Source organism: Parus major, chromosome 4, assembly GCF_001522545.3.
Source record: "Parus major isolate Abel chromosome 4, Parus_major1.1, whole genome shotgun sequence".
Classification (NCBI taxonomy): domain Eukaryota; kingdom Metazoa; phylum Chordata; class Aves; order Passeriformes; family Paridae; genus Parus; species Parus major.
The window spans coordinates 53,295,823-53,320,169 of NC_031771.1; the positions used below are offsets into that span (position 1 = coordinate 53,295,823).

Consider the following 24,347-nt stretch of genomic DNA (forward strand, 5'->3'; position numbering starts at 1 on the left):
AATGGTTGGGTGGGGTAAGTCTGTTGTGGCTCCTTGGAGAAGTTCTGTAATATTTCAGGAAGAGAAGCAGCCCTTTGGATGGATAGGATGGAGTTACATTTGGTGAATTAGCAAAGAAGCAGGCTGTTGTATACTTTCCTCAGGGTAAGAAAAGAAAAAAAACCCCAACAACTCTCACAGTGTGCTAATTGCCATCTTTAATACAAGCTGTATGGAAGTCTGTTTGGAGGTTGCAGTCTTCCTTGAGAAACTGCTGTTTACAGAGCTGGGGTTTCTGTGCTCATGGTTTTGCATAGCCAGGAGCAGGTAGTAGGACAGGCAGATAAGGACAAAAGTAAAGGCAGAAACAAGAACCACCCTCCACAGGGTGGGAAGGGTGGTAGGTGTTCAAAGACCAGGGAGATTTTGGGTGCTGACTGGGATGGTAAATAAGCTTCCTGTTGTTTGATTGACAAAGTCCTGAAAAATAGGAGTTGCTGTTTGCTCTTTTGAAATAAGCAGAGTTTTCTCCAAGAGCTGCTTCGTTCATTTCTTTACCCAAGGACAGTAACTTGGCAGAACATAACTATCTGCTGTCCTAAAATGGCTTTCAGTCTGTAACAGTAATGGCAATACACATGGTGTGTTTTGTATTTCCACTGTGTTGTGTTTGGAGGATTGCTATCTTAACTTCAGGCTTCATCTCTCTTGCCTTTTTGGTCTGTAACCCTTTGAAAACAGAAGAATAGAGAATTTGTGCAATGCCAAAATTATGTGAATTTATATTATATTGAGTCTAAGAGTCACTGGATGATGCTTTAAGGTAAATTTTAGTGTGTGCCTGAGCTTTAGGCTTTTTGCTTTCTGGTTCTTGTAGGCTGTTCAAAAGATGTGTGTGTGTGTGTATATTTGTTAGAGGACAGTGGTTTTGTCATTTAATTTGTGTTGTCTCACTGTATTATATTTATTACAAAAAAAAGTGGAAGATGAAATCCATATCAGTTCAACATATAAAGCTATAAATCTATTTATAGCTCACATAGCAGATTTGTAGAGATTATAATTGATTCACAGTGTAGTCCATATATTAAAATTACTTTGCAATACAAATTTTAACAAAATTTGACTTAGGAAACTGAACAGCTCCTATGTGTTGAGATAGCTTCCCTTGTCTGGTTCAAATATGGTATATACTTATTCTAGTGTGCATACAATCTAAACCAAAAAGCAAATATAACTTTTGGTGAGAGAACAGGATGTTGTGTTGTCTTAAAAGATACCACATGATGAGCAAATTTTGTGATTCTGAATGGTCTTTGTTGATGGCAGTTGTTTCCTGAAGATTTTGATATTTTTATGTGGTGTGATAATAAAATAGTCTTGCACAGTTCTGGTCTAGCAAAATAGCTTCAGACAGGCCTTTAGTATGAAGAATGAGAACCTTCAAATGCTGCTTTGAACTATCATCTTATTTTCAAATAAGCTTATTATTTGGAAGAAGAAAGGGGGCACTTGGAAACTTTCTATATTGAACAAAACTTGTTACAGTGATGCTGTAAATTGTCACCATATTTCATCAGTTGTCATGCTTTTTTTGTTTGTGTGTTTGGGGTTGATAAAAAATTCTATTTATTTATCAGTCATTTGATTTGCTCTGTGTCTCATCACTCTTATTGAAGTATTTAATTTTTACCAGATACCTAAACAGACTAGCTGGTAAATCTGTAAAATAATTGGATTTATCTAATCCTCAATTTTAAAATGTTTTTGTATGGATACAGAGAACTAGATAGCACTGTTATGGTATCAGAAGCAAAAGAAGCTTTCTTTTTTCTTTTTTTTTTTTTCTATTTGTTGTAATATTAGCCTTCTTAGATTATGTAGTTTCAGAAGATCATGAGAAGCTTCTGATCTTGAAGTTTTAATTTCTTTTTCATTTTTTTCTTCTCTCTGTACATGACACTGATTCTCAGGCTAAGACAGAAACTCCTTCACTTGCTTAGAGCTATGAGGCTAATCCTCCCACCTTTAGGATTCTGTGGTAGTTATTTTAAGTCTAATGAGGTTGTTGGGGCATGGCTTAATAGGCTGATTGTGGGCAGATGGCTGTTGCCTTGTCTTATTTTTATCTTCTAATGCTGTTGAGTAGTACCATAGTGGAAGGAGTAAATATTTGTTTGATAAATATAACAATTTTTGGAATTGCTCGTAGAATTTGAGGCTACTTGTTGCCAGGTCTCTGGAATTTGCTTTCTTTTAAGAAACTTTTGATTTACTGTTTAAATGTTTCTTTTGTCTCCAGGTTTTGAAAGTATTTTAGAAGGGCTTTATGGACCAAGGCTACGAAGAGACCTCAGTTTATTTGAAGGTAAATGAGCCAGCTTTTAGAGCAATGACCTTTATTTACTGTTTTTTCTTTTAGCTAAAGGTAGTTTCAAGTATATATCTTGAATCTGAAAAAGGAAATCTTCCAATGCTTTTCTTTCCAATGTTCATTTACTCATTTCCAATGTTCCTTTGCTTATACTGTGCATAAGCAAAACACTAGGTAGAATGATACCTAGGTTTTGTTCCCATACAGGGGAATTTGGATTAGCTAAGCTCTTCTGCGCAGCTCTTATGAGAATTACTTACTCTTCTGGGATAGTGCATCTCCTACTTTGTTTTTGAACATCTTCTAGAAAGGGCAGACAAACTGCTCAGCTTCCAATTGACGTTAATTGGTAAAATGAAGGTAGTGGGATACTAGTTTGGGCTTGTTGTGGTCAAGAAAGTGTATGGTTTTTATATACTCTTTTTTTACATCTTTATTATATATACACCAAACTTTTAATTTTTATAATACTTTATATGCGTGTGTATACATATATATATATATATATATATATATACACACATATATATATATATATATATGATGTCATAGCATGCTTAAGTGTGTGTCTGTGTAGATATATATACATATAGATATGTAGATACATATATATACACATACACACACACACCTTTTCCATTACCCTTGTAAGACCTAGAATTGGTCCAAATGGGTTTTGGTTTTGCTGCAATAGCTGTCAATGACACATTAGCCCTTAGTTAAGTATGGAATTATTTATCTCTGACAACATGGGGACTATACAGCAAAAAATTGTTTTGGAGTGTTGCAAGAATTGTTTTGCCAAGTTCATTTTATGACTTAAAAAAATGTTATTTTTATTATCAAACCTTAGAAATGCTCCATCCCATTTCTTTACAATTTGTTGTCTGATAGTGTATTTTGTAAAGGATATCACTTATTTAGTGCTAGTACATGAGGCAGAGTGGCATATACTGTCTATCTTTACTTAGAATACTTATGGAGAAATTGCTTTAACTTGGTTATGGTTTTGTCCCCTTAATGTGCAAGTTCCTTGGCCTGTATCATATGTGTAACACAGTATTTTCATGGGGAAGGGGAGGAACTTGGAATACTACTTTCCTGATGCTTTCAGAATATTTTTTCCTGTTTCAAGCTAGGCATGCAACTAATAAGACATAAAAACATTTAAGAAATGTGTACAGTTGGATTAAAGCTTTTTTTCATGACTAGTATTCTCATCTGCTGTGATAAGCAAGCATATTTGAAAAGAAAACAGGATATTGTTATAAATGTCCATTATCTTATTTTTTTAATTTTTTTTTTTTTTTTGGATAAGACAGCAGAAAGCACCGAGTTAATAAGGTAGTGGACAAAGTCTAAGCTACAGTTAAAGGGGCATGATACACTACACAGTAAAGTTTATATTGCTTCTTTAGAGTTTATGCGTGCAGATATTTGAGCTGTCTTAGGGGTAAAGTTTTGACTTGAACTTATTTGTCTCATGCGGTTGAAGATTTCTTACATATTTATATCTGATATTTCCATTACATGCATATTTTTGCTATTTGATGCCCTTCTGACTTTGCCTTGCAAATTAAATTTGTGGTTATCTAAAATGCAACATTTCAGAGCTTTTTTTTTTTTTTCAATTTCTGAAAAATTTTGTCAGTAGTGTGCAAGAGTTCTTTAACAATTAAAGCCTATTTCCCTGTGTGATGCATATATAAAATTGATTTTAGTTCCAGGGCCGGCTGCAGAAGAGAGATGGCATGGTAGCTTGGGATGCCCACCTTACCTTGGTTTTTGTTAATTTCTATAGATACAGTATCTGTAACTTCAGTAATGCAGAGTGAAATTGTTTATACTAGCACAGTAGAGGTCAGCTTTACCATTAGTATAGTATGTAGTATTTCTGATTTGAAATCTCAATTTTGTTGTAAAGATTAATACAGAATTCTCAAGTAAATTTTGTACAAATCTTTCTGCTGTCATAAGTGCCACTTTACATTTTACAGATAATGAAGCTAAGATACAAAGTAAATAATTTGCCTTAGTTAAAAGAAGAGGCTGGTAGAATTAGAGCTCATGTTTTTAGACTCTAAGCAATGTGCCTGAATTACTGCATCTTTTAGACTGTTCATTTTCCTCATCATAACCACTGAACTAATACTGTCAACATGCAACATTATGGCTCATTAGTAAAAGTGTGTTTCCTCAAACATACCTCAAGAAATTACGTGGCTTTCTTGGGCAGAAATATGTGAGAATTGGCTGAAATTTATGCTGCTTGGATACATTTGCATTTCTTTTCCTCTTCTGTTTTTGGCTATATCTATTGTGATATGAAAGAAATCAATAATGTGCATAAAATGTAACATGACTGATATATTTCCTCCTTAGATCTGTCCTGAAATATATTTCATCTATAGATTAAAATACTGCCTTGTATTATCTTAAACTTGAATGAATTATAAATTGTAATGACAAATTTAAATGGTAAAAGGTACACTTCAAGTTTTTCCTAGACTTTTCCAAGAAAATACTTTTTGAACCTTTTTTTGTGTCTTGAAATTCTTGTATATGTCAGATTAACTTTGGACTTGCTAAAGTGGTTGTTGTCACCATTATTCAGCACCAGTATGTTTTCCTGACTGCTTGGCTTTTGCAGCTTCTGGTTGCAAAGGGGTCAAGTTCTGTATCTTGGCATATGACCTTGGCTCAAGCTTTGAACTGAGGCTTCTTATGTCGTTGAATCTTTAGGGCTTTCTAATCCTTTCCTTATTCCCATTTTCAGCTAAGTAGATTCACATCTGAATTGTTATTCTTTACATTCTAATTATGGATAGTTAGCTAGACTGTTAAAAAGCTTTTCACCTAATAGGGTGGTATGTGTGTACTTTCTTTTTAGGGGGATTATGTGCTGGGGTTCTATTCTCTTAACCTCTGAGGAAAGGCTGAGTCTTGTTGGGGGAAAGCAGCTCTCAGTGCTCTTTCTCTGCCAGAAAAAAATCGTCTTTGTACAGAATGAAAGCTTTTATTTTTCCTTATGTTGTTTTGGAGTATTTATAGTAGTAAAAAATTATATTAGAAACACAAATCTAATTGAATTGGAGTTTTTATGAAATTAAAAATATTAAAGACTTGATAAATACTTCAGCTGTTTTAATGGACTTATTAGGAAGCAGTAGTGCTGTATAAAAAGAAAGGGGGTGATAAGTTCAAAATTGTCACAAATAGCTGGAAAATCTTTTGGGATGTTATTATAATCAGAAAATACTGGTAAGTAAGAGTTGAATTTTTAAGCTACTTTGGATTTACTAGACAATTATTTTGTATTTTAAGATATAAACATGGAATCTGTTCTGTGCTATAGATGTCTGAATTAATTTACTTAATTTGGCATTACTTCTTGGGAAAAGTGGTTTGGGGAAACAAAGATGTGAGCCTCTTAAGAAATAAAAAATATTTTTTGTCAAAGTTCACCATTTTATTCTTAATAATTGGAAATCAGTTTAACAGCTTTGTGCTGAAGGGTTTTGGTTTGAAATAATAATTTGTACTGTGTTTAGTATTAAAATCCTGTTTGCACAGTCTTAGCAACCTTTTCTCATGGGCTGGCAAGCATTATAGGTTGTCTGCAAATCTTTCATCATCTGGCCCCAAGCAAGATAAAATGGGGAGGGAAGATGATCCTCATCCTAAATTCAGTGCACCAAGGAAAGCTTGTTTGGCTTTAAGTGCTATGTGTGCCTCTGATTTTTCTGAGAGTATGGTTGCCTATCTGTAGTTAATACTGATCTCAGGATGTTTCCTGTGGTGGTTACCTGAGACTGTTGGCTGTCTGGCATTTTGATATATCTTGTATATATCTGATCATATTAGTTTTGCTTAGCTCAGTGGCAGATTTAATATGTCTTGTACATGATTTATGCTACTTTGAATAAAGGGTTTAGTGTTAGGTAGAGCTGGTGTTACTTAATGTTTGCTTTTTTGGCAATACACAAGGATTCTTCTCCAGTTTGACTTTTACCAGTGGAAATTCAGGATTCCAAGGCAGAAGAACTTCTCTGAAAGTATAAAACCTGTCCTAGAATTAGGTGTAGAATCCCAAACTTGATAAATAGAGTTTTCATGGTTGCAAAGAAAATAACAAACTTGTTTTGAAGGAATAGTGTTTTTATGCTGTGGACCTCCTAAAGGAATAGCTCCAATGGGCTGGGACAGGTAGATTAATTTGGCAAAAATGACTCATTGTCTCCTGTTCATGTCCAGCCAAGAAAAATACCATGTCTGGTTTTAATCATCAGCTGTCCAACCTGTAAAAATTGCTGGTTTGAATCCATGAAAGTATACAGTACAATAATATAGAATTCTGTTCTAAATTAGTATTTTAGACCTGAGCAAACTAGATTTAAATCATAATGTGGAGTTACTTTGTTCGTGCTCAACTGCAGAACCTTTATTTTTCAGAGTAATTTTATTCCGATTTTGCCTTTTTAATAATATCTTTGAGAAGAACTAAAAGTTCAGCAGTTGTAGGAAGAGGGTGGAGGATAGTGGGCAGTGGGAACCAAGGTCAGAGAAGGAGGAGGGAAGAGATTCTCCAGTCACTGGAGCAAAGATTCCTCTGCAGCCCTTGGAGAAGACAATGGCGAAGCATGTATAACCTGCAGCCCATGGAGGACCATGTTGGAACAGATATCACACTGCAGCCCATGGAGGACTCACTGGAACAGGTGGAGATGCCCTGAAGAAAGCTCCTGGAGGTCCCATGCTGGAGCAGGCCTCTGTCAGGAATTGCAGCCTATGCAGAGGAGCCCATGCAGTAGCACGTTTTCTGTAGGAGCTGTGGGTCTGTGGAGTGGTCTCTTCTTGAAGGACTGTGCCCTGTGGAAAAGACACATACTAGAGCAGTTCATGAAGAGCTGCAGTTGTGAGAAGAACATTGGAGTAGTTTATGAAGGCCTGTAGCCCATGGGAAAGACCCTAGGCTGGGGCAAAAAGAGCAAGAAGTGGCAGAGAGAAACTGTTATGAACTGAGAGCAGCCCGTTTCCCATCCTTCTTGCACTGTTTGGGGTGGGGAAGGAGGTAGAAGAGTCAGGAATGAAGGAATGAAGCTGAAACCTGTGAAGAAGGGGTGGTAAGGTGGTTTAGCATTTTCCCTTTCTTATTATGCAAATCTGTTGTTATTGGCTATAAATTAAGTTGATTCTCCCCAAGTTGAGTCTGACTTCCCTGTGACAGTAACTGGTAAGTGATCTCCCTGTCTTTATCTTGACCTACAAGTTTCTCCCCCTGATTTTCTCCCCTACCATCTTACTTCCTCACGCCCACCCTATTGAAGAGGGGCAGTGACTGGGGGATTGGCAGCCAGCCAGCCAAGATCAGGCTACCATCATGTGTTATTGAAAGTAGATAATCTCAAGAACCTCCCCAAACAACTGACTGTAATTTGGTGGTAAGGTGAAAAGGAGGAAACATACCTGGTAATTAATAATGGGAATGAAAAAGTTGTTTCTGTTGTAAGCATAGGAACTGGAAATGAACAGCATGGAGAAGACCTTGGAGTTGCAGTTAATCGTGTTTTGATTCAGCTTCAAAAAACACTGCAGCTGTAATAAAGGCTGCTGCTTAACTAGAATACTGTGAAAAGTACTGCCTGCAGTGTAAGGAAGTCGGGTGTAAAGGTAAAAGATCTCATCTTGAGATCTCGGCCCCCATGTTCAGGAAACAGGTGTTCAAATGAGACTTGTGCAGAAGAGATGAAGTTGAGTCACATGAGGAAAACCAGGTGGACTAGATTAGCCACAAACTTAAGTGTAAAGGGTATAATGAAAGTCTGTAAATGCATCAGGGTGCTAGATTCCTAGCTATTGTTCATGGGTACAAGAATAAAATTGCCACAAAAGCAAACTGGAATAAGTTGCCATGTGCAATTTTAAACAATAAATTAGAAGCTTAAATTTAATAATTAGCGCAGTTGGTTTGGGAAAAGTTTTAAAGTAACTGGTGTTCACGAAGAGAAGGGTATTGGCTGAAAACTCCTAATTTTTGAAATGGAGTTTAGTAGCTTGTTTAAAGAAAGTAGGTTATGTGCCTCCATTCAGTAGAAGACTGGATTTGATATGGGCAATTTAAGTCCTGCATTCCCTCTAGACCAAAGTACAGTTTCTGATAAAACATATAAAGGTACTTCTCGAGATATATCAAGAGCTACAAGTGAGTATAAGGCTTGGATTTACCTATGGTGGTGGTATCAAATCAAGTAAAATCCTATAAGTATAATGCATGTAGCTTACATGATGAGGAGTCCATATCCTAATTCTTAGCTTATTTTACTACAAGTTTGCATGCTTAGTTAAAAAGAATGATGTCTACAATTCAGAGCATTCTTTGCAATATTCAGATGCCTCCAAGTAATTTTGACAGATAATCAATTTAATTACACAAAGTTACCTTTTCTTTTAAGAAAGGCACTCTCTGCTATTCATAACTTGAGCTGTACAAGCCAGACAAGAATTTAAAAATATCTGAAGAGTCGAATATGACTGAATGCATTGTACCAATAATATATATCATATTTATTTAAGAGAAATTTAGGAAGTGTATTTTGTTCTCAAAATCCATTTTTGCTTGTTTAAAACATCTAGCTTTCTTTTTTTCCTTTAAGACTGTGAGCCAGAAGAGCTAACTGACTGGTCTATGGATGAGAAATGTTCCTTTTGTAATTTACACAAAGAAACAGCCAGTGTAAGTATGAGCGTTATATTAAGCATTACTCATCAACACTCATTTTTTGGTATGAAAGTAAGAGTCAGAGAATTTAATTTTGCAAATAAGTTTAATTCTGCATTTTGACTCAAGGTAGTTTGATTTTAGTGGTTCTATTCATTCCATAGCTCAGTAATTTAATTGTGTATTTTACTACCAGCAGAGTGACTTCTGAAAGATGTTATGATCTCCATATGTTTTCTAGGATCGTGCATCAGTTTTCGGTTCTTCACAGTCAACGCCTACAGAGGAACTGTCATCTCAGGGCCAGTCCAACACTGATAAGATTGAATGCCAAGCAGAAAACTATCTAAATGCACTCTTTCGAAAGAAAGGTAATACAAGCATGTCTTTTGTATTATGAAGTATGACAAAAAAATCTAGAAGAATCAAATTATTCAGGGTTAATTTTCTTTCATAAGTATTTTTTTATTTACTGAAATAGATGTTTCTTCTGTTTCTCTTTTTTATTCCTTTGGTTTTCCTTAATCTTTTTCTTACTTGAATCACCAAATGAAGTACTACCCTTTCTACTTGCCATTCCTCTTTGTCACCTTGGATTATGTGTCATTCTTCTGAATCCATCTTCATAAATAGTACTGGATTTTCCTTTTTACTATGAGCTGCTACTTTGGTTTCATGCCAACCTCAGGTGTCATTCTCTGGAATTCTAAGCATTTAAACATTTTCTGTTCCTAAATTCTCACTTCTGGTTTTTAATGGGAAAAGCATTTTAGGTGAGAGAATATGCTTTGCAGATTGCAAAATGGGACTTGGGATCTTCTTGCACGAAAGCTGCTCCTTCGAATGCATCCAAGTTGGAGGTTAAAATTTCTTGTCAAAATATGTTAATTCTTTTGCTGTTCTTGTTCTTCGACACTCATCAAGATAGAGCAGTACATGAGTGAAGTCAGTAGATGACACATCAGCTTAGTTCATGAAAGTTACTTGATTCACTGTCAGCAAAAGCAGAAATACTCATTTTTTTCCTTAAATTCATGTGACTGAAGGAATGTGAATGAAGTTACTGTAAATGCAGTAACTACAATTTTCATAGATTTTTCTTGGGTTTAGGATGTGGATGTGGATGTCAGAAAACCTGAGTGACAGCTATTCTTACCTTTTTTTTGGTTTTTTTTTGTTAGGGTGACAGCTCTCTCTTTTAATACAGAGTCTCAGACACTGTCTCTCCTTCACATAGGGAGAAGAAAGCAAAGTTAGTTTTCTCCCTTTTACATTGCTGTAGCGGGAGAGATTATTATGCCCTTGAACCTGCGGTATGTAGAACCTTTTTCTGCATAGACATTGTGTCTACTCAGTCTACATTTTGCTTTTTTGCATTTTAAAGAACTTGAAATGGAGTGCAACAGCATTTTGGGTCCATCCTTCAAACTCTTTGCTTTCTTTGAAACCAGCTATTTTCCATTTGAAATAAAAAGTCCAATGAAGTGGCACCTTGTTACTTCTTAGTCTTACTATATTCTCATCACACAGGCCCAATTGTGTGACATCTCCCTAGGCAGATATTTTAATTCCTTCAAATTTCTACTTTGTCAGAGCTCTTCTTGGTCTTGATGTGTCCAATGTTTTTCAGTGTTCACCTGCTTTATGCTCCTGCTGCATGATCTTTCTTTATACTCCTTGAGAGGAACTTCTGTCATGGGAGAAGTGAAACTTGGCATGACCTCACCTTAGTGAAGTGAATGACTTTTAAGTTTTTCACAAAGAACATTTTACTTTGAGCATCTTCTTTGGGTTTGATCTGCCAGATCAGTAATGCTAGGTTGAAGAGGTTTTGTCTATTGAAAAACAAAACTTCCAGTTGTTTTTGTGATTCTCTGAAGTATTTCTCTATTCTTGAGTAAGAATTTACTAAGAATATTACTTCAGTTCAGGTTTTAGTAAAGTCTTTAAAGTTGTTCAAATTACGTGAAGTGAAAAGGAAAAAATAGTAAAGAGCACATGAAACCAATTTTTGAGGTATTCAAGTAACTGGTTTGGATTTTAGGGAGAAGAATGAAGAGTTGTACTAAGAAAATCCCAAGTTTGCTTTCTGAATTTTTATAGGTTTTTGACTCTGAGTATCAACTTAGGAAGAAAGGAATAAAAAATATTCCAGTAATTGTTCAGCTAAGGAATAGTTCTTATACCTGGTCCCAAGCCAGATATTCTTTTGTTGTTACAAAATTGTAGAATTCTTGTCTGATTCTCTTTAAAAGGGAGGAGCACTTGTTTGGATTGCAAACTCCTCAAGATGATCTACTCTCTTGCTATTGTAGCTAATTTGGGCCCTATGAGCAACTTGCAGGACTAGTGAGCAAATTAGATAGTTCATTTGTTAGTCCCATTAATCTTTTATTTTGAAGAAATTTATCTATGTTTTTTTAATTTGCAGACTAGTTTGAGGGGGTTTGGTTGTGGGTTTGGGGGTGGTTTTTGTATCAGGAAACTTGTTCAGATGATCTGAAAACATGCAGCCATGATATATTGTTGTCTGGAGCAGACAGCCTTCAGACATTAATGTATGACAATTTGGCTGTAGAATCTGGGGCAAAAGATGATAGAACTCCTGCCAAAATAGGTAAACTCTTGAAATGCTGTAAACAACTAAAGTATTCCCGTTAGGAACCCAATTTCTCCATGTATTAGTGAAAGACTAGTTTTGTAGTCAGTTGTCTGTGGGAAAGTCCTGTGCTCAGCAGACACATCAGCAAATCCCAAGTCGTTCTTGTCATCAAACACTGATTGTTGCCCTTAAACAGTGTGTCTGAAACCCAAATGCTTTCTTCCCAAATATGACATCTCTCTTTACCCTTTTGGTGGTGTAAGCAGAGTAGACTGTGGTGCTTTTCCACTTACATAATGCTGAAATTCAACTGTTCTGTTTTGTTAAGGGAGAAACACAGTCTGCTTTAAAAAATACATATTAAGTCTTTTTTCACTATGAGTATTATAGAATGTGACACATGATCATCGTTACATCGTGGAATCACAGTTGTTTAAAAGCTTGATCAGACATTTTCTTCATGGACTATTAATTTTCCTTATTTCTGGTAATATACATTGTGTGTTCTTAGAAGCTCATTTTTCCATGCAGTATTAATGTGACCTCCTTAAACAAAACCAAAGAAAACAGCTGTGAATCAGGTTCTATCTTCAGGACAGATGATCCATCAAGAGACAACTGAGACATGAGAAGCTCTTGTAGAAGTTAAGGAATTTAGGCACAAAATTACAGAGAGAATGTTTGAGATTACTTGAGTCTTTTCAGATTCTCTGGGCTACTCTGTCAAGTATCTTCAATTCCATGTTTCCATGCCATCCCAAAATAATTTTCTTGTAAGTTTTTAAAGCTCTTTACTATTTGCAGATATCCAGATATGTTCTAAAATATTTCCATTCATAAATATGGCTTTCTTACACCATACCATATACCTGAATTTTACTTCAGTTCTTCTGGTCTTTTTCTAGTTTTCTTGCAGTTGTGTAGCTGTCACAAGCTGGTTACGCTTCTTGGACAATGTCTATTTAATTTAGCAAACCTATGACAATGTAGTCATGCACACATTATCTCAGATTAAAAAAAACTGTTATTTTCTAAGGTGTTTTTTTGAGTTGCACACACTACTTCGTTCAAAACCTGCAGTTTCTTTTGATTAATAGTCTTAAGAAATCTAATTTGTGCTTTGAAAATCTGGACGGTTTTCTGTAATCACTGAGAGCTTTGACAGAGTTTGTGCGTTAAACTGTGACAGCTTTGCTCTTCCCCTTAAACTTCATCAGGAAAGAATGTTCAATGTGGTTTCACTGCTTTCTTAAGAAAATAAAGCATACTTTGTGTTGACCACCTACCTGCCAGTGTTACTGTCTTCACTGACTGCATTTCTTGATCATTTCAACTACATTTACGAGGATTCATAGAATATGACTGGATATAGAGTAGTGAAATTTGCAACCTGAATAGAGGAAGGAAAAAGGTGGAATGTTTATGAGAACAGAAGAGTGAACTTATTCCTTCTGTTTATTGATCAGTCAAATTAACTGAATTAATCATGATACATGGCTCAGAATAAATAGCTGTACTCCTGCTTTAACATGCTGATGACCTAACAGTGACCTGAACAATTTTACAAGTAGAGATATGAACCTCACTGGGACAGTGGCTGTTGTAGTTGTGGCTGTGGGGTTGTTTAAAGAAAATGTGGCTTTTATGTAAAAAGGGGAGAGATGGAGTGAATTTATCAAGCACACTGAGAAGCAATCATGTGTTCTTGATCCTGCTCTTCACACAACTGGATTGAAGGTTAAAGGGGGATTGTGATTCCCTGCTGCTTTTCACTACCTTTTGGCATTGTGTCAGAAGACAAATTAAGTCATTAGATTGACTTTTTAATGAAAAAATACTGGTTTTCCATAAATGGAATACTGTTGTGGAACACTGTTTTGGGAGCTTTTAACTCATTGTTCATTGTCTTGCCAAACAGTCAAATCTGTCACCACAGACATTGCAGTCTAGTGATCACATATAATGTTAATGGGCAGAATAGCTAATAGTACAGATTTGAATAGTTACAAGTTCATGCAGCACATAAACTGAGGAAGTATTAATCCTAAACATGAGCTTTGAGTTAAACTAAATCATTACAATTAGTCATAATTACATGACATTTGTTTCTCTCTTCTCTTGCATTCAAACTGTTACCTTGACAGTCATGAGCAGAAAATATCAGATTTTATCATACAAATTCAGTCTTCTTTTATCCTAATAACATCAGGTCTGCAGTGATCTGAGAGAAACTAGAGGAACATTAAGGCTAATTTTATTCTAAAACTTTAGAGACTGTTCTACTGGGTTTAAAGTAGTATATATGTACATAACATGATCCATGAACTACATACAGGTACGTTGTATTTTACAACAGCTGTGAAAAATGGGAGTTTAAACAGATGTAGGCATGTAAATTTAAAACTTAGCAAGTTTTAGCTATAGTCACAACTCCTAATAAAACATCTTGGAAAAAAACCTATTCAGGTCATACCAAGTCTATCTGGTGCCATCTGCTGATAACAATTAAGAAATATTTGGTTGTGATACTAAGTTCAGAGTTCTAATACCTTTCTTGCCCAAAATGTGTTTCACCATGTTTCAAAATTTTATATGACTAATTACAAATTTCTCATGTGTAGTGGAAGATTGCCACTGTGAATCACAGGATGGATGAAGCTCTTCCCCATGTTGGGTGGAACAGACTGGGTGATGAGATACTGGAGAGGAGCACTACAGAAAGGAACCTGGGGGTCCTGATTGACAAAAAGCTGAACATGAGCCAGCAGTGCCCTGGTGGCCAGGAGGACCAACCCTGTCCTGGGGGGCACTTGGCACAGCATGGCCAGCCAGGCAAGGGAGGGGATTGTCCTGCTCTGCTCTGCGCTGCGCTGGGGCGGCCTCACCTTGAGTGCTGGGGACAGTTTTTGGGCACCACAGTATAAGAAAGACATTAAACATTAGAGAGTGTCCAAAGGAGGGCAGCAAAGGTGGTGAAGGGTTTTAAGGGGAAGTCATACAAGGAGTGGCTAAAGTCACTTGCCCTTTTCAACCTGGAGGAGACTGAGAGGAGACTTCGTTGCAGTTACAGCTTTCTCTTGAGGGGAAGTGGAGGAGAAGGCACTGATCTCTTCTACCTGGTGACCAGTGGCAAGGCCTGAGGTCAACCTCAGTCCCAGAGCTGTGCCAGGGGAAGTTTAGGTTGGATATTAGGAAAACGTTCTTCACCCAGAGGATGGTTGGCCACTGGAACAGGTTCCCCAGGGAAGACGTCACAGTACCAAGCCTGGCAGAGCTCAAGAAGCATTTGGACAATAATCTCAGGCACATGGTGTGACTCCTGGAGCTGTCCTGTGCAGGGCCAGGAGCTGGACTTTGATCATCCTTGTGGGTCCCTTTCAACTCAGGATATTCTATGATTTTAAGACAGGGTCAAAGTCTTTACAGTGGTGCATAGCAGGATAAGGATAGATTGTAAACAAGTTGAAATTAGAGGTTCTTTTAAATGTAAGGAAAAATGAGGATAGGCAAGCAGTAGAACATGCCACCCAGAGATTGTAGAGTCTCCCATTCATGGAAGTACTCTTTACCTAACTACGTAAAATCCAGAGGAACTTGCTTTGACCTCAAAGATGTCTGCTTTGAATAAACAGTTTTACCAGTTTTACATCCCGAGGTACTTCCACCATGATTTACCAGTTAATGATTTACATAACAGAACAGTCAATGTGATAGCAACACTACTTGCATTTATGGCAGATAAGTTTAGACTACCTGGTCTAGCCCTGTTGATTGAATATGCATTTAGCAGCAAGAGCACTTCAGATGCAACCTGGGAGCACATCTCTCAGAGTATGTGCTCTTAGGTACACACACACCTCACACACACACCACCTCCTCATCATATTACCTTTTTAGAGTAAATTAACATAAAATCTGTAAACTGCCAATAGCTGTAGCCATTGAATATATGAGAAATTCTTCTGCATTTATTCTTCACAGGGAGTATTTGGAAATCATTACAAAAAAGTAAACTGTTACTGAAGAAATTATTATAAAAACAAAAAAATAAATCCTTTATTATTCTAACTAGATAAGGTAAAAGATGAATCTGCTCCTAAGGGAAAAGCTGACTACTCCTGCAAGTGTTTAAAAGCAGTATGTGCTTGGCCATATTGTATTGGTTTGACCGGTATTGGCTACTGGTGCAGAGTCTAAAGTGCAATAGAAAGGCAGTAAAAACCTGACAGTTCTCAATTAGTTTTTTGTTGCAGTTTTATAATAATTGATGCAGGAGATGGCGATTAATAAGCCTGTTCCAGGCTGTCGTGTTTTCCTGCTAATGGCAGGTCCCCTGTACTCTCTGGTCTTCTGCTTCTTAAAGATGCAGATCACACCATGATGTAAAATAATTCTCCCATTTTCACTGATGATCACCTATTATCATTAGTTTATTAACAGTTGTCAAAGAAGTTTTTCTTGTGTGCATGCAGCAAACTAATTGCTCTGTATAAGTAGGGTCATTCCAGACCCTACTCAGTCTTGATAAAGTTTTGTATAATTCGTTTTGTATCAATTTCTGATTACAGACATTCACATTTTTGGGTTTTCAGGTTAAGCTGATGATCAGTAGATTTCATTGTGTGGAACTACCATTACCCTGTCACGCAAACACTTTTGTTCCTAGATAATCCAGTTATTTAATTTCATTTCTTAACTTCTGTGTTCTTTTCTTGTATTTTGCATATGCATCAGTACTTTATACCTGTTGCCTTACTACTCCACTATCTGTTGAATTTTTTTTCTTTACTTCTAAGTGTGTCTCTAGGATGGTAAATTCCAGCTGAATGTTTACTGAGTTCATTATTTAGGAATCAGGAAATAGGTATGCTCTGTTTATATTGCTATGCCTGGAGGTTACATGGTGGGAAGAGATCTTTCTCTTTATAGGTATCCTCCATAGTTTAGAATTTAACTTCATACCTCTCTTCAAGAAACACCTGTCAATTTTAGGTATTTTGGTAGAGATCTGGTTGAAACATTGTTGGAAGATAGAGCTTTAACCATAAGCAGATTTGTTTTGTCATGCCTTAGGTAAGTTCTCTTGAAGCCAAGATGTCTTAAAAATGCTGGAGCTTCACTGTGCCTCACCAAGCACTGTGGCGAGGCAGACCAAAAGGTCTTGACAGAAAGCATCTGAGCAGTGATTCAGCTGCCCTCTTGGGTGCTATAGACAGCAGATCTCATAGGTGCAGATTTGTAATTCCTTGCAATGCTCCGTTGGTGAAAATGAACTCGCAAAATGGAAGATGTTTTAAATAAGCCTGAAACAAACAAGAAAAAGATCTTCTGTGCATTCATCCTAAATCTGAGCAGCATTCATTGATCAGTGCTGGCAGTCACTCTCTTGATAGTAGATGGGTAAAGCTTCATGGGCATATAAAATACTTGATCAAATATGCTGTGTGATCCTCCAAACTTCCTATTAGGAAATGTACACTTAGCATGCAAACATCTACCCAACCCAGCCCTTTCAGTTTCTTCACTTCCATGAAAAAAACCCTCAGTTTATCATCTGTTTTTTCTGTTTCAGATTAACTTTATTATCCCAGTAACTGCAGAACCATGTCCTTTGGTATTTCCTCCAGGCAATCAGGGCTCACCTAAAAGCCAATTCTTCTTCATTGCTTTCACATTTGCTTTAAATCCCTCTTCCTTGACTGAAGACTGTTTCACTCATTACCTATGGGATGAGGCAGTGGTTAAAATATTGAAAAGGATCTTTGTGAGGGGAGGGATGTAGAATTGAAGGAAAGAAGGAAGAGTGGGATAATGAAGTACTACTCCACTACTCCTGCCAGTTTAAGGGAAAACACAGATCTCTGAGTATGGTCAATTGTCTTGTGGTGTGTTGCAGTCACCAATGCAGTAGCACAGCTTACTTTGAGTTTCTTAATTACATTATTTATGCTAAGTAACATTTTATTTTTTCTGTTGCTTCTATTAGGATTCTTTTTGTTGATTCACAGTTGCGCTTTCAGTTACGCTTTTTAAATAAGGTTTAACGTCTTTCTAGCTGATAGATAACATTAAGTCATATGTTATCTTTGATCCTTCTTTTTTTTGTTTGTTTCTAAAATGAGGTACTTCTTTCCATTGAAATGTTACATACACAAGCAAAAGCTAGGATATATTCAGTTTAGAATAGGAAATAAAGCTTTTCTTCCAAGTGTTTTTACTGCTAGCACTTTGAAAATATCCTGAAAATTCTGTAAGATTTTACAATAAAAGTTTAAAACTTTGTATTACTACAAGTTGTATGGGACATTTCAAGTAGTGTCATATCAGTTTTGACATTTCAATCCTGAACCTACAATGGGCATTATAATCTCAGAGTGGAATACATTTTTGCTTTTTTTCCCCTTTTTAAGATAAGTTCCTCAAAAGTCCGACTGTTACATGTTACAAAGTGGACTAATCTTTAGAACTACACTTTAAAATTATTTTTGTTATAATTTGAAAATAACTTCTTTCTATATTAATTCGTATCTTATTTTACTTTCATGGTTTGGATTCAAAATTCTTCATTTTCAAAACCGAAAATGAACTGTCTGCAAATGAAAATTCAATTTGTTTGCCAACAATACAGATTCTGAGACCCCTAAGTAATGCTACCCCACATACTCTTACTTGCATGCTATGATAGGGGAGTAAGGTAAAAATTAATGATCTGTGCTATATGTTTTTCCAAGTGACTTCAGTTAGGAATGCTCATTAAAAAAACTTGATAGACATCTGAATTAATATGTTCATTGCACATGTACTTATTTGTGTGTACGCATTTGTGTGCTTATAGGAAGTACTTTTTATAAGAAAAGTGATTAAGTTTGGTTCTTAATATATCTGTTGCCTGTGTTTTTTATTTCTAGATCTTCCTCAGAACTGTGATCCTAACATTCCCCTAGTTGCTCAGGAATTAATGAAAAAAATGATCCGTCAGTTTGCGATTGAGTACATTTCAAAAAGTAGCAAAATTCAAGAGAACAGAAATGGTTCATCATTTGAGCCAAGTCTGATGTGTAAAAGTATCCAAATGAACCAAACGGAAAACTCCCTTCAGGAAGAACAGGATAGCCCTCTAGACCTCACTGTGAATCGAACTCAAGAACAGAATACTCAGCAAGGTAAATTTTTATATCTAATAATTTGTGGTTTTCTGTCATTTATTTATTTTATGGCGTCTTATTCCCTTAAAAAATAAATGTCCATTTTTTATATTGTGTGTTAGCAGATAAGTATTCTGATTTTTGAGTGCCTGTGTAGCTTTGGAATTTCTCAGCTTTGGAATACTGAATCTAAGTCCTCTCACCTGTGCTGGCACAGGGAACAGTGGTCCAAAATTTTGTTGAAGAAATGCCCGTCAAGAAGCCTGAGAAAAGATTAAATGGTGTTGGGATTTCAGAGAGCAGATGTCATTTAGTCTCTGGCAGCTCTTGAGCACTTTGATTCTTTAAATACAGGCTGGTTAGAATGATGAGAAAAGATGATTAATCTGGGAGAAAATTTGCATACTTCATACCTTAATCATTACAGATCAGTGCAGCTTTCTTAACTGAGAGTAAAGCTGGAAAGATAGTCTGTCTCACTATCATTTGCAAAAAGAAAATAATTTCTTTGCCTCAAGGAATACTGCTATCCAAAACTGATAACAGTATAATCACAAGAGTGTTTTGGACTTTGAACTAGATTTGGATTAGCAGCAGTTTTCAGGGGGGGTTGTGACTGTCACGTGCAACTGAAAGCAGTGGCAAAAGCAGCTTTTGTCTTTTACAGATACGAGGGTCTGTGTTAATTCTGTAATAGTGCAGACCAAAGGGAAAAGTTGACCTGTGTGTGATATACCATACTAAAAAAGTTGAAAGAAGCCAGAACTAAGTTTCTTGGGTTTTGTCTGGGTTTTTTGGTTTTTTATTTTGATATACATGAGCAGATTTGGTATGTGTGTACCTAATGATGCAGTCTTCAATTGGAGATCCTTGGGGGCAGGGAGTGCTGATGGATTCCTCATGATAAATATATCTATTCTAGGTTAAATTTCAATCATCCTTTCTCTTTGACAGAAAAAAAAACATTAAGAAATACTGGAATTCTTGCTTTTATTCTGTATGGTCAGACCAGTTCATGCCAGGGTTTAGTAAATGTTTAGTGGTTTAAATCCTGAGAATATACCTATTGTGCTTGGCTGTAATTTTGCTATGGATGAATTACAGATCTTAGAGGTTTATAATTGGTCAGGTTTAAGCACATTTCTTTTGCAAGAGCAATAAAAGATACTTACATGATATCAGCACTATAGCGTGTTGCTTACTTCAGCACTAAATAATTATGATTATAAGAAAAGGGTAGGCAGAAGGTAGGCAGGGACAGGAAGAAAGTTATGCTGCCACCCTTTTCTGAAAATCCATTGATCTTTTGTCTAAGAAAAATCTAAAATACAGAAAAATTGAGTTATTTAAATAATCCTTTTTTATGTCATTGGATTTTTTTCTTACAGTGAGGCTAAAGAGCAAATTTAGAATTGTGCACCTCCTTCAGTGAAACACATAAATCTAAAATAGTTGCTCAGCACCATACAGTGTAAAAGTTACTCATTAAACCATGTAAGACACTGCAGAGTCTCAGGACTTGCACTGCCATGTTTGCTGGAGTGCTTTTTAGATGTTAAAGGTAACATTTTGCTGTGAAATGTAGAGATGCTGAAATGAGAAATAATAGTGGAATAAGACTGTAGTTGAAGGTGGCTTGAACATCTTACCTACCAGGGAAATTGTATTTTGCTTTCTGTTTTCCTTGAAGGTGTTAATTTTGAGCTATTTTAGCTTTCCACTGTAGTGATGGCAACACAGGCAATAAGTTCAAGATGAAAAATGTCAGCCTGCTCTTGTTGTTTGCATTGTGTTCTAAGTGCAAAGATTCATGAAAAAGTTATTTCAATTAGCTTTTGTCAGGGACTGTGTATTATTATTGCACCTATCTCTCAGTTCTGTACTTTTTATGAAGAGAGCTTGGTTATAATAAAATGTCATATGCCTATGGTAAGGAATTATGAAAGTTTTTTAATTGGATTATTTTTTGAAATGTATAATTCTCTAACATAGTATACTTCTTTGGTCTGGAGACTTGTAAAAGCTGTACCATGGTTCTGTTCTTAGTAATGTTTTTTGAATGTCATGCAACTTTCTTTAGTGTTTGCTATTTGTAATTCCTGTTACAACTTGCAAATGAAGTGGCAGTAACAGAGGAGGAACTTCAAAATTTTACATTACTTTGATGGATCTGCAAAGTTGAAATCTTAAATTCTGTTAAGAAGATTACGATCTAAGTATAAATTCTTTGGGTTCACTTTCTGCTTAGGCAACTGTATTTGTATTTACAATAGTTATCTTTGAAATGAATGATCAAACTAGTCAAATAGACAATCTTGTTCCTTTGCTGTGAGAGTGATTCTTCAGCTTGAGAGGTAGGAGTAAACTTTATTTTCCAGATTACTAGAAGCAGTGAGCAGACCCAAGCTAAGTGCCAACTCAGCACTGAAAAGAGATTTTGCCACTGAAGCTCTCCGTTAAAGATACCTTCTTACTTTCCTCCAGTATCTGGAGGCCATCTCTTAAGCCAAAAATTCTTCAAGTCTGACACTTCCAGACCTGCTAGCCCTGATTTTTGGGCTTACATGGCAAGGTATTAGTAATTGGGGAGGGCTGTAGGGTGGCACCTGTGAGAAAGTGTTGTGGCTTTCCTGTGTGGGGCTCAGCCACCTCTGCCACAGACCTGTGCCAGGCTGAAGTGAAGCACAGGAGCTGGGTTGTGGTGCTGCTATGAAAGCATGTTTAGGAAAGTGGAAAAATGCTGGACAGGCAGAGGGTAAGAAACAGCACTGGGAACAATCAGGTGAGGGAAAGGGGAGGGGAGATGCTCCAGGCACCAGAGCAGGTATTTCCATGGAGCACATGGAGAGGAACATGGTGGAGCATGTGTTCCACTGCAGCTTGTAGAGCAGATACTTGTTCCCATTGCAGTCGGTGGAAGACCCCACATTGGAGCACTGGGTGTTTCCTGAAGGATCTGTGGCCTGTTGAGGAGGAGCTGTAAAGAAGAATTGTACCGACTTTAGCCCCCATTCTCAATCTTGCCTGTGCCATCTGGGGATGGGAGAGAATAGAGGGGTTAGGAGTGAAGTTGAGAGCCTGATAAAAGGTAGGGGTGGGGAAGTGCTTTAATATTTTTTTTTTTCTCATTATCCAAATTATTTTAAAGTGCAATAAATTAATTTTCCCCAAGTCCGTTTTGCCTGTAATTGGCAAGTGATTTCTCTGTATTTATCGTGATGATCTTCATCTTATTTCTTCCTGCCCCCCATATTGAGGAAGGGGAGTGATAGAGGGGCTGAGTTTGTGTCTAGCTACTGGCTGAGATAAACCTATTGCACCTCTGGAACTGCAGCATTTGCTACTATGAGTGTTTAAGCACTAGCATCCAGGTATGTCCAGCTGACACCTGACTGGTAGTAGAGTCCTAGAGCATGCTCTACTTTCCTCTGCAGGTGGAAGTGTGGTAATTTAGCAGGGTGCTTTAATTCCTGTGTGCCTTGCTGGTAATCAGGCAATCATTTCACTGTCAATCAATTTGCAGCAGCTGTCTCCAAAAATGTATCTTGCTCCTTTTTCTAATCCATGTAGTTCTTAAGACTGTCCAGGCCTTGAAAATGAATACTCTAGTTAGTTTATAGTCAAACAAAACCTGTTTTCAATGCACTGCATCTAACAAAAGTGGGGTGATAATGTGTACTTTTGCAATACTGCTTTTCCTCTAAATTAAGCCAGTGGAGAAGCAACATCCTTGCAGAATGAAATGGTGAGTAAGGGACATTGTTGGAATATCGTGTAGCAACTTACTTCCTTTGCAGTCATGGGGCTGAACTCTTTCAGGAATGTTCCTAGCAGCAGCAAAGTTTGATGCTGAGGCTTCTTTTACTTGGTAGATGCAGGAGAGTTGCTAGTTCTCAAGCTTCTAAGCAAAGTGACTTTAAGAGTGAGTAGAAGCACTACAAATATATAATCTGCAGGTTTAGCTGTGCAAGCTTATTCTTGTTTCTGGATCTTCTGGAACCAAGATACCTGGAACCACACACTGATAGTGTGTAAACATAGCCAAAATATGCAAGAAAATTTTCATAATTCTCTTGTTTCATTGAGCCATTATAGACTGGAAGACATCAAAAGATAGCTAGCAGTGTTTTGAAAGAATTCCAAACTTTACTGAAAATAAGCTTCTTTTTCTTATGATCCCATTTTTAGTATTTTTATTGGTGAAAATAGTATGCATTTTGAAGATATACATGCTATGTTCCTAAGATAAATTGTATGAGCTGTAAATATATTCAAGAAATAGTTTAATACTTTTCCATGAGAAAGTCACCCTAAAAAGCTACAGTTTTGAGGGGAGTAGGTGTTTTTCTTCCCTGGCTTCCATGGTGGCTAACAGCCAAGCTCCTTGCCAGATGCTTGCTTGCTTACTTCTCTCACAATGGCACAGGGGAGAAAATGGGAAGAACAGGAAGGAGAGCTTATGAGTTGATAGAAGGATATGGTCATTGCTTACTACCACTTGCCATCTAAGCAGACTTTGGGAAAAATAATTTGAATTATTTCTTATTAACATAAATATTTCACTGTTAATTCAGGCAGTAGAAACAAAAGTCATTAAAACACTGCCTTTCCTCCCTCCTTTCCCAGGCTCGGCTTCACTCCAGGCTCCCTTGTGACCACCACCACCTATTGTAGTGTAAGGGGATTGGGTGTGGGCTGTCCACAGTCTGTACCTAATGGTTTCTCTCTACCACTGGACTTACCTCTGCCATTTTCTCATTGTTTTTGTTCCCATTTTTTGTGTCCATCTGACACTTTTTCCCCCTTTCTTAAATACAATTCTCCAGAGTTTCTGCTCAAGTGGCTGCTGGACTCAGCTGTGCCCAGTAGGTCTGGGAGCCAGCCATCTCTACCCAGCACAGAGCAGCCCCTGTCCTATTCTCACAGGTACCATGACCACCCAATTTCATCTGGCATTTTTTCATGTTACAAAATAGCACTTTTAAGTCAAAAGGGGCTATTCAAAGTGCTAGTTAAGAAGTAATAAAAAGCTTTGGTGTTCCTACTGACAGTTTCCTGAAAACACTTTCTGTGTTCAGAAGCACAGGGAATAGCCAGCAAAAGGCAAGGCATGATCAGGAAAAGTGCTGAAGACAAAGGTGTTGTTTTGTTGCTACAAAACCCCTTATTTGGATGGATAAGGTAAAGGGAGAGTTGTTATTTACTAAATCTTACTATATTAAAACTAGGTAGTGCTCTCTGAAAATTCTTAGAGGAAGAGACAGTTAATGGGCAGGTTTTGCTCAACAGTTCTTAAACATTGGAACTGCTGTAACAGGAGGTCATGGGTCACTGGGTTCACAAGGGGCCTTAGACTTCACGGCCAACAGAACCAAGGCCAGAAACTAAAGTTAGAGTAGGCAGGGATAAATCTCTGAGATCCCTAAGCCAATGATAGCAGCTGATAGGAGGGCAGGAGAGCAAAGAGCTGCAGGTAGTAGCCAGACTTATGTGTTCTTCCACACTAGGAGTGGAGTGCTCCCCCTGCCT

At 37.0% G+C, this 24,347-nt stretch overlaps 1 protein-coding gene across 4 annotated transcripts in view; it reads left to right on the forward strand.

Moving 5' to 3' along the window:
• The first annotated feature begins 2,286 nt into the window (after positions 1-2,286).
• The window catches only part of LCORL (ligand dependent nuclear receptor corepressor like), a 56,660-nt gene continuing 34,599 nt past the window's right edge, over positions 2,287-24,347 (forward strand). For all 4 annotated transcript variants that reach the window (XM_033513579.1, XM_033513578.1, XM_033513581.1 and 1 more), the window contains exons 1-4: positions 2,287-2,347; positions 9,007-9,086; positions 9,313-9,442; positions 18,582-18,836. In XM_033513579.1, coding sequence (XP_033369470.1) covers positions 9,039-9,086; positions 9,313-9,442; positions 18,582-18,836 — 433 coding nt within the window. In that variant the 5' untranslated portion in view covers positions 2,287-2,347; positions 9,007-9,038. The remainder of the gene's footprint in view (positions 2,348-9,006; positions 9,087-9,312; positions 9,443-18,581; positions 18,837-24,347) is intronic.